This window comes from Paroedura picta, chromosome 16 (assembly GCF_049243985.1).
Source record: "Paroedura picta isolate Pp20150507F chromosome 16, Ppicta_v3.0, whole genome shotgun sequence".
Taxonomy (NCBI): Eukaryota; Metazoa; Chordata; class Lepidosauria; order Squamata; family Gekkonidae; genus Paroedura; species Paroedura picta.
Window position 1 is genome coordinate 13,796,296 of NC_135384.1, and position 17,156 is coordinate 13,813,451.

The 17,156-nt window shown below is 43.8% G+C and overlaps 2 protein-coding genes across 2 annotated transcripts; one reads left to right on the forward strand and one right to left on the reverse strand.

The window, feature by feature from the left end:
* Positions 1-2,997: 2,997 nt before the first annotated feature.
* Positions 2,998-3,936, reverse strand: LOC143825377 (olfactory receptor 14C36-like). Its single transcript, XM_077313403.1, has one exon. The coding sequence runs from the start codon at positions 3,934-3,936 to the stop codon at positions 2,998-3,000; it is 939 nt and encodes a 312-aa protein (XP_077169518.1).
* A 10,639-nt stretch (positions 3,937-14,575) lies between these two features.
* Positions 14,576-15,478, forward strand: LOC143825378 (olfactory receptor 5V1-like). The gene has a single exon (XM_077313404.1). The coding sequence runs from the start codon at positions 14,576-14,578 to the stop codon at positions 15,476-15,478; it is 903 nt and encodes a 300-aa protein (XP_077169519.1).
* Positions 15,479-17,156: the final 1,678 nt, after the last annotated feature.

A 17,156-nucleotide genomic window follows, 5' to 3' on the forward strand; every position in this document is an offset into this window, starting at 1 on the left:
ATAAACATACTGAGCTTATTATTTTTTGGGCCTGATAATACATTAATAGGATTTCTTCTATTAATGGTCTCTCTTTCTCTGCAGATAGACAATAATATATCACACTGGCTGCTATAGGAACAGTTTATTCAATTTAAACATGCCAGAATAAGACCTGGTATGCCTTGTTTTTGGATACGTCTTTTTCAATGGCTTATACTTTTGAGTAATTCTTACACTTCTACTGGTGACATAACAATGATGATGATGATTATCACTTCGCCTTAAAGTTCTTTAACTATTAATTACTTTGGAGGGGATCATTGTCACAGCCTACTCCTTGAAGGGTGATGGAGTAGTTTGTGACTAGGCATTTTCAGTCCTGGTCCCTATCTGGTGGAATGAGCACCTGGAAGAGCTGAGGGCCCTGTTGGAGCTCTTTGCATTCTGTAGGGTCTGCAAGAGGGAGCTCTACCACCAGGCTGTGGGTTGAGGCCGGGCTGAACATCAGGGTATAAGATCAAGTCCTTCCCTGTCCTTGTGGCATCTTGATCCCCCTTGGGCCATCCACTGCCCCAGCTTTACATCTGTTTGGCACTGCTGGGAATGGGTGAATAAGGAACATGGGTCTAGTAGGAACTATTATGCCTGTCATCTTATCAATTTTTAAACTGTGGTTATTGTATTTTATTTATCAGTGAGAATGTAATCTTAAGTTTTTTTTTCTGTTGTGAAGAGCCACAAGCCAGCCGATTCAGGAGTTGGTGATATAGAAATTTAATAATAAAGAAATAAATGAAATGTTGAGAAAAGCTGTCATAGAAGCAGTAATTGAGAAGCCTTCTGTAATTTCCTTGCCAACCAAAGTTTTCACATTTGATGGTAACATACAACTGTTTTTGATTTGATATTTGAACTGAACTGAACTGAACTGAACGGAATAATGTACTGACAAAGGTTTTTGGTTCTTTAAGCAAATTTTGCTATCAATTAAATATTTCCATTGAAGGAAGAAACTGTGACAAGTTTATGAATTATTCGATGTTTATTGTTATTAACAATTACTGCCACTCTTGGTTTCCCACCTGGAGCCTGGCATCCCTGCACCTCCATGGGATCCAAAGCCAGGGATTTTCTCCAGGAGGACTGATCTCTGTTGCCTGGAAATGACCTGCAATTCCAGCAAATCTCCAGGTCCCAACTTCTCCCATCCTGCAACCTACCACAGAGTCCCCCCCTCCCACAGAGTTTCCCCCTCCCCCTAATCAGAAGCCTGGATATTAGGTGTAATTGTAGAGACCCCTCTCCAAAACAGCCAATTTTCCCTAGTGAGCTGATCTCTATAGTCCAAATTCTAGGAGATTTTGAGGCCACAGCTGGAGGTTGGTGACTCCTGGGTGATAAATGTTCCTTAAGGTTTGGAGGCGAGGCCTCCAAGGGTGGGTTGGAGCTTTTGCCACATAGCTAACCCCACAGAAGGCTACAGTGCAGGTTTGCATCCTAGCACTCATTGTAATCCTGGGTACAATGGGCTTTGCCTCTAGTGTAATAAAATATTCAATTGCTGCATCCAGAGAAGGAAAGCTGTTTGTTATTTGTCATTGAAAGAGCCATGAACCAGGGAACTGATAAGATATGCAGTAGGCATCTAAATGTTATAAATAAACTAGGAAGAAATATATGGAGCTATATAGGTGGTAATTCTGTATTACAGTCAAGATGAGAAGGAAGTTTCCCATCAGGGCTCCCAATGAAGAAGAAGAAATACCATGAAGAAATACCATGAAGAAGAAATATTTCTACTCTAAGTAAAAAAATTATGACAGCAGTTTTGTTTTATGAGGTTTCCATTTGTCACTAAATGCTCATTAATCAAACTTATACTGTAGATCTTCAGCCTGTTCTCAGGATGTACAGAAGCAGCAATATTTGTAGGAGATACCTACAGGCAGAATGTGCATCCTGCCACCATAAAATGACCAGCTGTGAGCAGGTAGAGGTTTAAAGGGCCAAGATGCATAGTGTTCTTGCCCTTTCAGTTCCCACCCCCTTTTTAGATGATCCTCAGTAAGTGACTCGAATACATCAGAGGGATATCATGGGCCACAACTCTCATAAGTGCAAGGTGTTGCCTGGAAGGTGTTGCAGGGTTTCTAGGGACTCTGGTGTGTTCCTTATAGGTCTGGGCCTGATAGAGGCTTCTGTGTTGTTTCCTTACCACCCCACTGATTGAAGTAGTAAATATGCACAATCTAAATATACTGACTGAGTGACCTTAATACTGTGACCTCTGTATGAGCCCATTGTTTTATGCTACAGTCCTACCATGTCTCTTTTTAGATTGTAACATTTAAACTGCAGGTGGCAGACTGTGTATTAAAATGGGAAGAGTAAAGCCCTATATAAAAAGGTAAAGGTAAAGGTATCCCCTGTGCAAGCACCGAGTCATGTCTGACCCTTGGGGTGACGCCCTCCAGCGTTTTCATGGCAGACTCAATACGGGGTGGTTTGCCAGTGCCTTCCCCAGTCATGACCGTTTACCCCCCAGCAAGCTGGGTACTCATTTTACCGACCTCGGAAGGATGGAAGGCTGAGTCAACCTTGAGCCGGCTGCTGGGATTGAACTCCCAGCCTTATGGGCAAAGCTTTCAGACGGCTGCCTTACCACTCTGCACCACAAGAGGCTCTAAAGCCCTATATATCGAATATCAAAACATCTGCTTTAGTTCAGAACAATATTACCTGACATGCTAAATTTTCCACATAGAGAAAATCATCAATTATATCTATATAATTCATAGCCATCCTTTACATAGATAAATAAAAAAAGTGTTGCAGTTGCATATGGCAGAAATAATGTAACAGTCTGAATATATCAGTAGTCATAATGGTGGTGGTTGTTGTCATCCCTTCAGTCATGTCCAACTCTTGGCAATCCCACGGCACAGCTGTCATCGTAACGGTACACCTAAGCTATTCACATTAGTATCCAGTGGGTTCTCTTTATTGGGAAGTTTATCACATCATCAAGTGAAATCCGAATATATTCTTTGACATTTTCCGCATGGCTGTTTGGATCTCCTTGTTTCTCAGACTATAAATGATGGGATTCAGGAGTGGAGGCAAGATAGTATAGAGCACAGCAGCCAGTGTGTCCACCAATGGTGAAGATAAAGATTTTGGTCTACAGTAAGAAAATACTCCAGTCGAAAGAAACAAGCAAAACACAGCCAGGTGTGGAATGCAGGTGGAAAAGGCTTTGGACCTGGCCTGGACAGAATGAGTTTTAAACACTGTAGAGAAGATGAACCCATAAGAAGCTAAGATATTTAAAAAGCAAAATGAACAAATCACAATGGTTTCCACTAGAAGAGCCACCACACTAGCTGTGGCATCGGTGCAAGACATTGTGAGTAACTGGGGGATATCACAGAAAAATTGCTTAATCTGAGAGGTGCAGAAACGTAACCTGAATGTGTTTGCAGTGTGTATAGCAGCATTGAGTAGGCTGCTAATCCAAGAAGCTGCTGCCATTTGGAGGCAGGCATTCCAGTTCATGATTGTTGCATATTGTAAAGGATGACAAATTGCGACATAGCGGTCGTAAGCCATGACAGTGAGAAAAGTCAACTCGGCACCTGCACATGTAACAACTAAAAGAAATTGGATGATACACCCAGAGAAAGAAATCAGCTTGCTGTTTGTCATAGAAATCACCATGGATTTGGGGACAGTGGCAGAGATATAGCAAGCATCTGATAAGGAGAGGTTGGCAAGGAAGAAATACATGGGACAATGAAGGGACTGGTTCTTAGCTACAGTCAGGATGAGAAGGAAGTTTCCCGTCAAGGCTGCTAAATAAATGGAAAGAAAGACAGAAAAGTGTAAAATCTGTAGTTCTCGGACTTTAGAATATCCCAAAAGGAAAAATTCCGTGATGGTTGTTTGATTTTCCATTTCTTCTGTGAAATGAACCTTTGCCAAAAGAAAAGGAAATATGTCTTAGAGAAATAAAGAGAAAGCATGCTATTGACTCGCAGGAGGGCATTTTGGGCTGGAATAAGACACAACACACCAATGTTGGGATACACAAGGCCACAGAGTTTATTACTTCCCCATAGGAGGGTTGGTGCAGCATGGGAGAGGGAGCCTGACCTAGCAGTCAGCAGACTGCACCACAATTCGCGGAGTCCAGAGGCGCTCTGTGGACCCACGTGATTCCCATCCAGGACAGCAGATCCCCTTGCCTACTGACTTCCACCCTAAGGGAAGCCATCAATCTGGGGGAGCCAATGGGCATCCACCTCATTTGGCTGTTTCCAGGCCACCTGGCAACTGGAGCCTCTGGACTCCCATCCGGGTAAGCCGCACTCATTTACACGCACCCTTATATGTAGGTCCCGAATCCCAGTGAGTCCGATTGCACACTGGACTCCCTGTCAACAGGCTCCAACTCTGTTATTCTATGCTTCTATGAGATGCTATAGCCATTATTTCTACATACAACCCTGCTCCAATTATAATATCAAGTTATTAAGGTTTACTTGCCAGATGTGTGAATTGATTAAGTTAGGTAACTTTTTGATACATCTTCCGCAATTTTGAAATGTTAAAACCTCTATTTGCACAATGTTTTTTTGGAATACCTATTATTTTTCTGCTTTCTTATTCCACCATTGCTCTGTATTCATTGAAACTGGTATACTTCTTTCTTGGAATTTATATCTGTTTTCATCGTTGTCCTTGAATCTTTGCTACAAAATTCAAAGCAAATAATTCAAGTGACCACAAGTCAGAGTTCAGAAAACAACACAGTAAGATTACTCACTACTTTCCATTTGTGCTAGTGAGTTATTTCTGGTAGGAAGGAGAGATGGAGGAGATCTTTAAAAAAAAAAAACTCTAAGTGTTGATGGCAAAACTCTATACATAACTAGTGAGCTGGTCCTCTGACAGTAAGGACCGGAATATGGTGTAGAGCAGTGGTCCCCAACCCGTGGGCCGTGGCCCGGTGCCGGGCCGTGAAAGCCTTGGCGCCAGGCCGCAGCTCCCTCTTCCCGCCCCCCCGAAGCGAGAAACTCGCCAGGCCGCAAGCAAATCGGCTGCCAAAGCGGCCGATTAGCTCGCGGCCCAGCAAGCTTCATGTTTCGGGAGGGGGGGAAGAGAAGCTTGCCGAGCCGCAAGCTAATCGGATGCTTTGGTGGCCGATTTGCTGGCGGCCCGGGAGCTGCGGAGAGGGAGCCGCGGTCCCGGCTTGGCGGCGGCGCAAACACGCATGCGTGGACTGCTGCGCACGCGCGTTTGTGCCCCTGCTGGGCACAAACGCACATGCGCGGCAGTCCGTGCATGCGTGTTTGCGCTGGGGCTGCCACGCATGCGCGGGGCCCCAGGCCGACCTCTCCCGCCACTCCGGAGCAGCGGTCCGCGGCAACTGGAAGGTCGCGAACTACTGGTGTAGAGTAAAGGAAACATAATCAAAATATAGAAGAATATAGTCAAGTTTTGAATCTGGCCAGTGCTGACCAAACCTTGAATATAGTGGGAAAGATAAACATAAGATAAAATAATTTTGCAAAAAGAATCAGCCCTAACTCTATGGTATTAGAACACAAAATCATTAATAGCTGGGGAAGTCACAGTGAAATATTTAACATCAGTTTTATATTCATAATGGTAGACCGAAGAAATTCATAGTAGTATCAACTGGATTTACTTCTTCACCTAGTGAAATACAGCTTTTTTTTCATGGTCATTGGATCTCTTTTTCTCACATAAGGAGTAGTAAAAGAGTGGTGGTGGTAAAAGAGCAGCACTCAAGTCCATTAAAGAACAAGCAAAGCACAAGACTTCTGACCAAATCTTTAACACAGTAGGGATGATGTACATATAGGAAGCTAAGATATATATTTTAAAATATATTCGAGTCTCCGGAGAGTGGCAGGCAAAAAAAATTAATAAATAAATAAAATTCAAATTAACTCTATAATAACCCTACCAGCAAGGACCACTTCGATGACTAATGTATAATTTATGAATGACATGGAAAAACGGTTTTTCATAGAAATTACCATGGACTTAGGGACAATGGCAGAGATATAGCAAGCATTCTTTCCAGTATATGGGTGTCTACATGTGAAGTCTATGTAAAGTTATCAGTTCAACATGCCTCTTTTTCTAATACTATTGTAAACAGTGTCCAAAACAGAACATTAAACCTTTCTGGTGGAAAAATGGGAGAGATGGGTATCATTAGACTACCTCAAAAGGGTATGCAAGTGATCATGGGACCTGTTTTGATATGTGCATGGGGGGGATGTGACATTGTAGCTCTAATAAAGAGAATTGATAAGACTGAGCAAAAAGCAAAGATTATGAAATCCTTCTAACATATTATTTCTAGGGGAAATGGGGCTGTCACATATGAGACCTTTTTATCACTGGGGACCCGTCAATGCTTGACAGTTTTACTAAGGTCCAGTGGGGTAGTCTTTTGCTGAGGGACATCACCGCCACTGCCTGAGCCCCTGCTCCGCTTGCTTTCCCACCGGCGCCCCTGACTTCCTGCCACCCACTAGGGGCACTACCAGCAGCATCTGTGTAGTGCCATGCCGAGGGGGAGCCCCAACCATGGCAGCTGCCAGAGAGCACCAAAGGTGAGCTGGCAGCAGAGTGGCAGGGCAGCCCCCAAGGCAGCAGCGGGGGAGGAGGATGAGGAGAAGCCACGGTCCGGTATTGACTGATCCATGGACTGGTCACGGTCTCCGGACTAGGGGTTGGGGACAGCTGGGTTATAGGGACAGGTTTGTTCAGGGTTTGGGTAGTTGTGTTCTGTGTTAATGCTCATTAATTGTCACAGCTTGTGGTTTAGCTGGGGATGGAGCCCAATTGAAGAAGAAGAAGAAGAAGAAGAAGAAGAAGAAGAAGAAGAAGAAGAAGAAGAAGAAGAAGAAGAAGAAGAAGAAGAAGAAGAAGAAGAAGAAGAAGAAGAAGAAGAAGAAGAAGAAGAAGAAGAAGAAGAAGAGTTGGTTCTTATATGCCACTTTTCTCTCCTGAAGGAGGCTCAAAGCGGCTTACAGTCACCTTTCCTTTCCTCTCCCCACAGCAGATACTCTGTAAGGTGGGTGAGGCTAAGAGAGCCCTGATATCACCACTTGGCCAGAACAGTTTTACCAGTGCCATGGCAAGCCCAAGGTTACCCAGCTGGCTGCATGTGTCGAATCAAACCCAGCTTGCCAGATTAGAAGTCCGTACTCCTAACTAATACACCAAACTCCCAGGCCCTCCCAGGTAAGGGGCCTCTTTTAAGAGGCAGCAATACCTATGAGCAGGTTCTGAACCTGGTTGGGAGAGGCACAGGTTTTACAGGGCTGGGTAGCCTGGGAGGAGTCAAGAGAAGATTTTCGCCCCCTCTTGCCTCCTGGGTGGACACTTCCCTGGGTAGGAACTACAGCGGCTTATGATACCCAAGTTCCTCAATGGGAACCAGTGCAGGATCTGGGTGAGCTGGTGTAGATGGGAAAAAGAGGGGCAGTCAGCTGACTGCAAAATAGCTTCTATCCCCCTGCCATGCCAACATACCCTTTGTTATTGGGAAAAGTTGTGGCCTCATTTAACACCAATCCTATGTTAGCCCGGAACTCCTACCCTGCAAGTCAGTTATATAGTGAGCTCCTCTGTGGCCATGATTCCCACGCATCCTGGCAGAAGATTTCTTTCCAAAGAAAACTGGAGTCAATTGTACTACTATGCAAAAGCGAACTGAGAAAGGGTTCCCAAAGAATGACAAATCATATATCGCAGCCCCCCCCCCAAAAAAAAAGTACTACTGAAAACAAAACTTAACACCATTGGCAACATTTTACTCTGGGTACCAACTGGTCTAGTCTAGCGGAGTCCTCACTGGTCCATTCCAGGCCAGGAATTGGTCTATAAACAGAGCATGAAAGGTTCTCTCACCTTATTTGGTTTACTCGTCTTCCAATTTATACTGCACGCATAACTAACATCGATAATAAGTGACCAAGAAAACTAGTCTTCACAAATTGAGAAATGGTCATTAAGAAATAATAACAGAAAACTGCCCTCCAGTTTTTCACTGCCATTATATTTAAACTGCCTTGGCTATCTGCTGTGCCCATGGGGATTTTGTTCCATACACTGCCCATCACCTTCTCCATTCCTAAAGCTTTGTTATACCATTCCAAATGAAACCCTCAACTGACCATGAGTCACACTGCAGAGTAAAACAAAATTTGTATCTAGAGGCACCTTGAAGACCATGAAACTTTTATACAAGGTATAAGTTTGCATGTGAAAGCCCTTGAATCAACCTTCATTGGTCTTAAAGGTGCCAGTGGATGCAAACTTTGTTTTTCTGCTCCAGCCCAACAAGCTACATACATGAATCTATCTGCAGAGAAAAGATGATGTATACTTACACACACCAGTCCCTCTGTACTGGAGCAGGAAGAAGAACTGGGAGACACGGAGGAGATTCATCCACTTTTGTTCTTCTTCATAGCTCAAAATCTCCCTCCCTAGAGTCTGTTGGTGTCATAGCAGTAGAAAAGAAACCTGATGAGAAAAGTTTTCCTTCACTCAGAAAGTTTAATGAAACTATGAAAGAAGTAATTAAGAAGGCCTTCACTGTTGCCTAGTGAAGAACTCTTACATTCTGGGAGTTAGATCCAACCAGCTTTTTGACTGGGAAAGCAAAGCATCCTTTAGTCAACAAAATAAATGGACCAGTCAATGGTAGCAGAATCAGAGCGTACAAGAAGTACAGCAAACTAATTCCATTATTACATTATTTCAATTTTTAATAAAAAAACATAAGATAATATAAAAGGGATACAAAGGGAAAAGGGGGATGAAATAACAGGCTATAGTTTGGTGTAGTGGTTAGGAGTGTGGACTTCTAATCTGGCATGCCGGGTTCGATTCTGCGCTCCCCCACATGCAACCAGCTGGGTGACATTGGGCTTGCCACGGCACTGATAAAACTGTTCTGACCGAGCAGTGATATCAGGGCTCTCTCAGCCTCACCTACCCCACAGGGTGTCTCTTGTGAGGAGAGGAATGGGAAGGCGACTGTAAGCCGCTTTGAGCCTCCTTCGGGTAGGGAAAAGTGGCATATAAGAACCAACTCTTCTTCTTCTTCAGTACAGTACAGTACAGTACAGTACAGTACAGTACAGTACAGTACAGTACAGTACAGTACAGTACAGTACAGTACAGTACAGTACAGTATAGCAGTGGTCCCCAAACTTTTTATTACCGGGGACCGGTCAACGCTTGACAATTTTACTGAGGCGTGGGGGGGTAGTCTTTTGCCGAAGAACGTCGCCACTGACGCCTGAGCCCCTGCTCCACTTGCTTTACCGTCGGTGCCCCTGACTTCCCGCTGCCTGCTGGGGGGTGCTACCAGCAGCAACTGCACAGTGCCACACTGAGGGAGAGCCCCAGCCATGGCGGCTGCTGGAGAGCACCAAAGGTGAGCCAGTGGCAGAGTGGCAGGTCAGCCCCCGAGGCAGCAGCCGGGGAGGAGGTACTTGAGGAGGAGGAGCCGTGGCCCGGTACTGACTGATCTACGGACCGGTCCCAGTCCCCGGACTGGGGGTTGGGGACCACTATAGTATAGTATAGTATAGTATAGTATAGTATAGTATAGTATAGTATAGCATAGCATAGCATAGCATAGCATAGCATAGTATAGTAGCATAAAAGCCCGCTGTAGACAAAATACAGTGGACTCTAAGGAAGAGCATGCAAGCAACTGCAGGGTTTGTGGGAGAGGTGGTGAGCATTCCACTCTCCCACCCCAGCTCCCTCCGGAGCCCTGCGGAGGGCCTTGGAGCCCATCACGGGGCTTTGTGGTGAGGCGCACCATGGGGCTTCAGAGCAAGGTGTGGAGCACTCCGCCCTCCCTCCCCATCCTCACCTGGAGCCCCATGGAAGGCCTTTCAGGCCACAGCAGGACTTTGGGGAGAGGCACAGAGCACTTACCTCTCCCTCCCCGCCTCATTGTAGAGCCCTGCAGATGTCCTTGGAGTTCACTGTGGGGCTTCAGGGTGAGGCACAGAGCACTGTGCCCTCTCTCCCCATGCCCCTCTCCTCCCTCCCTCCACTGGTAAAGGTCTCATATGGCCCAGGGCGTGAAATGGCAGCCTACCATTGGCCCATGGAGGGTGACCAGGTTCCATTTCTGGCCTCAATGTAGCACCTACTGTGACTGTGTGGGGGTGGGCCCTCCAGTGGCCATCCCAATCAGGGTGCAACCAGCTTCATACATTACTAGGTATATAAAGCTTCATTATAATTTTAATACTTTTCCTATAAATTCCTTCATAACAAGTATTTTCCAATTGTATTTCACCATTTCCACATTTCCACATATTAACCCCAGCAACTAATATACCTGCATCTAAAAGAAAGTCTATTATATATCTCACAATAAAAAATAAATATTTTTGTTCAGAATCCAGTTCCTTATACCTTTATATTCTTCTTCTGCCTTGTAGTACATTTATAAAGTATACTGTGTTAATCTACATTGTGTACCTGGCTGTCATCTTCATTACTGTCTTGTTGATGGTGGTGGGAGGGTTGGAGAGGAGGAATGTCTCCCTTAGCAGTCTGATTCAGGGGAACACAGTTGTCCAACCATGGGGAAATGTCACTACTTGTCCTCGGTGGTAACCTGGCAGGCGGGGTGTTATTTATATTTTATTTATTTATAATTGGTTTTATATACAATCCTTCCCTCATGGGCTCACAGCGATTTACAATAATAAAAACATAAAACACAATAAAATCGGGCAGACCAGGCCAATTTTTGAGGAAGACTCAGCTGAGAACATGGTGATGGTATACCTAACCAAGGCCTCCAGACCCCAAGTCAAATCCCTTGGAGTCCTGGACACACAAGACTATCACATGGGCTAACCTCTTGAATTTTGTCCTAAGACTGCTGTCCTGCTCCCCTACCAGTGTGCAGAGCAAACAGATGATCTCTCACGTGGGAGATATCATAAGCCCAAACTGCACATCTAAATCCATCCATGTTGGAAGAGCTGGCATTTCTTTCAGTGAATCTCCCCCTGCTTTGATACCCATCCATCCACCTGGGTGCTGGGGAATAAAAGATCTGAGAATTGTATGCTGCCTGTCACCCATCTTCCCGATATCCAGTACTTGAGAAAGTCTTGCAAACTGCTTCACCCTAAGCAAATCATAACACACATATCTTTATTTCTCCTTTTCCTAGACTGCATCTCCTGCTGCACTATACTTTTCTCATGAAAAAAGTGCCTATCATACTAATCCATCTCTTAGTCTATCATACTAATACATCTCTTAGCATACCCAGCCATAAGTTCTATCCCCTAGTATTCCTACCCTGCAGTCTACCATGCCTGTCTACCCAACACATCTATCTGCCAGTGGATCTTCTATGCCCAACAAGGAAGGGAGAGTTATAAAAAGGAAGTTTTTGTCAATGCAGTTCTTGGAAGGGGGGAGCAGTCAGGGAGCCAACCTACTGCTACCTTGATGTAATTTAGAATGACACTGGCAAATCCTGAAGATACACTAGCATAGAGTACCACTGCTACTGCCTTGTTGCTGGGTGAGAGATCAGCAATGCCACAGACTCCCACTAGAGCACTGTGGGTGAAATCCTCCATCCCAGTTGGGGAAGTGATGGATACAGGGCAAGGACAGGAATGTGGTATGGTGGTTAAAGAGCAGTGGACTCTACTCTGGAGAAACAAGTTTGATTCCCCACTCTTCCACATATAGCCAGCTGGGTGATTTGAGCTAGTCACAGTTCTCTAAATGCTATTCTTGCAGAGCCAATCTGTGAGGGCTCTCTCAGGCCTACCTACATCAAAGGGTGTCTGTTCTGGTGAGAAAAAGGTAAAGGTGTTTGTAAGCTACTTTGGGATTCCTTCAGGTAATGAATCCTACTTTTCTTCATCTCTCCATGGGGGGAGGGGTCAAATCTTTGCGTCTGCTTGGCCCAGTGTTTAGGGCACATATGATGGAAGTCTCTGTGTTATGTTGCATTACCTTCTTGACCAAACTGTGATTGAAACTCATTTCTATGCGTTCTGTGAGTGGGAAATTCATAGCACTGACGAACTGTGGTCACATTGGTAGGCATTGGTTGGCTGCACCTCTTTGGATTGTTCAGATGCTCTCTGTGAGACTCTGCCTGATTAAGGAGCCTCTGCTGTTACCTTCTCAGCTCAATGCATATCCATAGGACAGGGGTGGTTTAAAGATATGAGAACCCCATAGCACCAGAGCTAATTTAAGCATCTGCAGAGGAAGAGAGAAGCTATGGCTCTGACTATAGACATCCCTGATGCAACTTTATGCTCGTTGTCTAACACAATAATAATAAAAAACAAAAACTGTGGATTTATCCGCATTCCCTTAATGTGGGGCAACTGGCAGGAAGAGTCACACCAGCGGTAGGAAAGCCACAGGAGGGAGGCGACATCATCCGGAAGCCAGAATAAACCCGAAGAACAAAGATAGGGTAAGCCAAGGAAGATAACTCATGTGGAAGAGGTCTGAGAGTAATTATTAATTCATGTCCCACCTTCTGGCTATGGACTTGTAATTCCCATTTCATTGTGTGCACATTGAACTGCATATAAAAGCTTAAAATTTGATTTTAAAGGTTCCATTGGACAGAAATGTTGCTCTACACTAAGCTTTCTCAATCAGGGTTTCATGAAACCCTAGGACTTCTTGATGGCCCTGGAAGGGTTTCCCAAATGGGTGGGAGTTAATTACATTTATTTTATTTTTTTACAAAAAATAAGTTAAACATTTATTGGGTGACATGACCTTATATGGACATGTTGACCCATTCCCGCCTCCCAAAATGACCAGTTATGGGCCTGGAGGGGATGGGGAGGGGGGGTTCCCAGTTGGGCTTGTACAAAGCTATGCTTCCCAATCATATTTTGCACCATATTATCAATGTTTCAGGGTAAAAGAATGTTTCAGGATAAAAAAAATGGTAAAAATATTGAGCAATTTTTTCACACATCAGTTTATGTTTTTCACACATCATAAAGGGATTATGATGACAGTTAAAAGAGAAAGCATAATCTTTTTTAGAAAATGAATGTCATGAAGTAGGTCAATTTCAGTAAAAAAAAACCTCTGGCTGATTTTGAAGATTTGCTTTCCTTCCATGCAAGAAATAAAAATGTTACATTTCATAATTAGCCAGGAGAATGGAGATTCAATTCCCTTGGTGGTTTGCAGTGAGATGGTATAACTAACACAAGACATTTTAATCAAGTGTGGAGCATAGGGCATTGATCTTCATGTATCCAAAGGGGATTCACTCCCTCAACCATGGTAAGACAATAAATAATGCTTGCCTCAAACCATCAGCTGCAGTTCATTTGCCACATTCATATTTCATTACTAAGCAGCCAAGAAGGAAGAGGTTGACGGGGCATATTGAAGCACTCAGCACTGCTGCCTTAAAGCTAATGTATTCTTTGGACTTATATATACAATTTGCAGGTATTGGCAATCATGGTGAGTTTCCATGGAAAGAAGGGCGCAGAAATATTAATATGCCTGTGTGGAGTGTAAATGAAAAAGATAGAGTATGTGGAAGGAATCCGGCAGAAGTCAGTGAGTAAAGTCTGTGATAAAGGAACTTCTAAGATCAAGACAGAGTGTGGGTCCAAAAGAAAGCCTTTATTGAACTCTTACGACAGCTGATGTGGGCCAAGACTCATTGAGCAATTGTCTTGGCAGAGACAAAGATACAGTGAAACTGGGGTGTACTTATAGGGGGGGGACCAATCATGGGAGTTGGGCTGAGGAATTGAAATGGCAGGAAAGGTATATTTGCAAAAAGTTACAAAGATTCCCAGCTGAGCCAGATGGCTCAGCTTTGATCTAAACTAACAGCCTGTTGAGATTCCAGCAAGACAAACAAGGTCACTAATAGCTGTAGAGATAAAAATGCCTCACTGAGGGCAGCTTTGGTATGCAAAGGCAGACAGGAACCAACACAAGGATTTATGGATTTATGACACCCGGCCTGGAGGAGTCCGGCAGAATGCGCCAAGAGGAGGGGGCATGAACCAGGGTTCATGACAGTATGCTATAGTCCTCTCTTCTGAAGATATAGAGATTTATTTCATCACACAGTGGTGTCTCCAAAGAAGCAAGTTGTGAGGAGGAATGTGGCATTGACAGCTGTTAGTGGAATGGTTGTGGAATAAATCATAGAATCATAGAATCATAGAGTTGGAAGGGGCCTTACAGGCCATCTAGTCCAACCCCCTGCTCAACACAGGATCAGCCCAAATGAATGTGCATTCTGTATTCAGCAATGCCTCTATTATGCTATGCTTGCAGTCTACATGAGTTTTAGATTTCCTTCTGAGTATGAATGTAAGCATTTGCTGATGGTGTGAATTTAATGAACCCATAAGCAGAGTTCTGCACTCAAATTTGTGACACAGAAAAAAAGCAAACCTTTCAGGCTGTCTGCGTTTCTCCACAGATGCAACCCTTGGCAAGCGGACACTGGAGAAACCAAACTGTTGTCAACATGTTTGTCCTACTGGGATTCAGGGAACTCCCCCAACAACAGCTTCTTCTCTTCCTAGTATTTCTGGCCATCTACCTCATGACCATGACAGGGAATATCCTCATTGTTCTACTGCTTGTGGCTGATCATCACCTCCATACTCCCATGTACTTCTTCCTGGGAAACCTGTCATGGCTGGAGATCTGTTACACATCTACCATTATCCCGCGGATGTTGGTCAGCTTTCTGACTGGAGACAAAACCATTTCGCTGTTAGGATGCCTGGCTCAGATGTACAGCTTTGGCACCTTGGCAGCCACTGAATGTTATCTATTAGCTGTGATGTCCTATGATCGATACATGGCAATATGCAAACCACTTCGTTATTCTTCGTTTATGAATGCCAGAATTTCTATCCAGCTAGCTAGCTATTCCTGGGGGAGTGGTATCCTCGGCTGCACTGTAGTCATTGCATTAACATCCAAATTGTCTTTTTGTAAATCCAATGAAATTGATCATTTCTTTTGTGATTTTCCACCCCTGATCAAGCTGGCTTGCAGTGACACGAGTCTGGCAGAAATAGCACTGTCTGTGGTTACCAGCATTATATCGGTGTTCCCCACTGCCTTAACTCTGACCTCTTACATTTGTATCATTGACACCATCCTAAGGATTCCAAGCAAAACAGGGAAACATAAGGCCTTTTCCACCTGTTCCTCCCACCTCATAGTTGTTACTATGTTTTATGGAGGTATCCTAGCTGTGTACTTGGTTCCTTCTGACAAGAATTTGAACAAAGTCGTTTCAATCTTCTACACTTTTCTGACACCATTATTCAATCCCCTTATCTACACGCTAAGAAATAAAGAAGTGAACAGGGCCTTGAGGAAATATCTGAGTCAATTAACCTCTTTCACATGCTGAGAGAAAGTATTCAAAGTATTCATCTTATTATAAAAGGAATTTGCAGTGATAGTTCCTCGGATGTTAAAAGCAAGAAAGAAAAGTTAGTTTTTCATTATCTGTAGTTGTATTTATAATTTCATGCTTTAGGTAATAATTTGGATCCAAGAATCCTGCTTTCATTATTGAGGAATTTCTCCATCCTGATATTATGCATGTATATTTTAGATTAAACTCTGTACTTGAATTATATAAGATTTTTCCCATCTGTTCTGGCTAGTACTCTGTACATTCTTGTATCCATAAGTATAAGCTATTCTTTTAGCAAACATATTAAGAAGTAGGAAAATATATGATTTATAAGGAATGTCTTTAAGAGGATCAAGGAACTCCTTTTAGTTATTGCAAAAATTTATGAAGCATACTTTAAAAGAATGCTTCATATAGAATATTGCAATTCATATACATATACACATATACACATACATATACATACATATACATACACACACACACTAAGGGCAAAGCCTGTTGTATACAGGAATACAACAGGTGCTAGAGCTTGGCAGTGGGAAGAGGAAGGGGAGGAGTTGTCCAATCTGTAAATGCATGGGGTTAAATGTGCATGTTGTGTGGGAGGTTGTGGTGGTGTGGTGACAAATGAGGGTGTGTGTGTGTGGGGATACGGGTGTCAAGAACCTGTGGTTTGGAATGTTCGTTGAGTGTGGAAGAGGACTGACCTTTGGGAAATGTGGCATAGTGGTAACAGATGGGTTTTCCAGAACCATGTCATTGGTCATTTAGAATTATTGTTCACTGGGAATTATTAACTTTACTAAGGGCAAAGCCCCTAGCTTTCCAGAGCCATGTTTTCAGATAGGTGAAGGGAAAATCAGACTGATGACTTTTCCTAGGGGGAGATTACATGGCAACCAATTCCTCCCAGTTCTGCGTCATTTCCCTTCTTGTGTGAATTAGGCCACAGACACTGAAATGTCCCCCTGCCCTAATACACATGGGGTAGTCACAGTACACAGGTGTCTACCCTGCTCCTTCGGTCTCCATTTTTTTCACTGTTGATAAAATGTTATGTGCCTACATGCTTCTTTCATGGTTGCTCCTTAGAAGAAGAACTTGATTTTTGTACCCTGTTGTTTACTATCTAAAGGAGTCTCAAAGCAGTTTACAAGCACCTTTTCCCTTTGTCTTCCCACAATAGACAACCTGTGAGGGATGTGGGGCTGTGAGAGGTCAGAGAGAACTGGGAATTTGCTGCAGTGACCTAGCAGGCCTCAGGTATCTCAAAGCAGTTTCCAATTGTCTTCCCCTCCTCTCCCCATAGCAGATTCCCCATGAGAGAGGTGGGGCAGAGAGCCTCACATGGAAGCTGGTTACCCTAAGAGGACATCTCTCTGTGCACAGTAATCTTGACCATAGCAAGGTTTTTTATAATGTTTTATTTTTTATAAATTCGCCAGGACAAGGTTGAAAAAGTCACTCCAGTTCCCTTGTCTCTCCAGCCATTTACTTGTTCCCTTTTTACAGTTTCGGGCTGTAAATATTCTTTATTTAGATCTTCCTGCACTTTCCACAAGACTGATGCTGGTCTGTCTGTCTGTCTGCACCCCAGACAGTAAGGGCTGGCCATAGTCCATAGCCCAGGAGAGACACTGTACCACTCCCTCCCAACTGAAGGCAA

Bases quoted from the DNA above. Each gene is read 5' to 3' on its own strand.
- LOC143825378 (XM_077313404.1), top strand. From the start codon at position 14,576: ATGTTTGTCCTACTGGGATTCAGGGAACTCCCCCAACAACAGCTTCTT.
- LOC143825377 (XM_077313403.1), bottom strand. From the start codon at position 3,936: ATGGAAAATCAAACAACCATCACGGAATTTTTCCTTTTGGGATATTCT.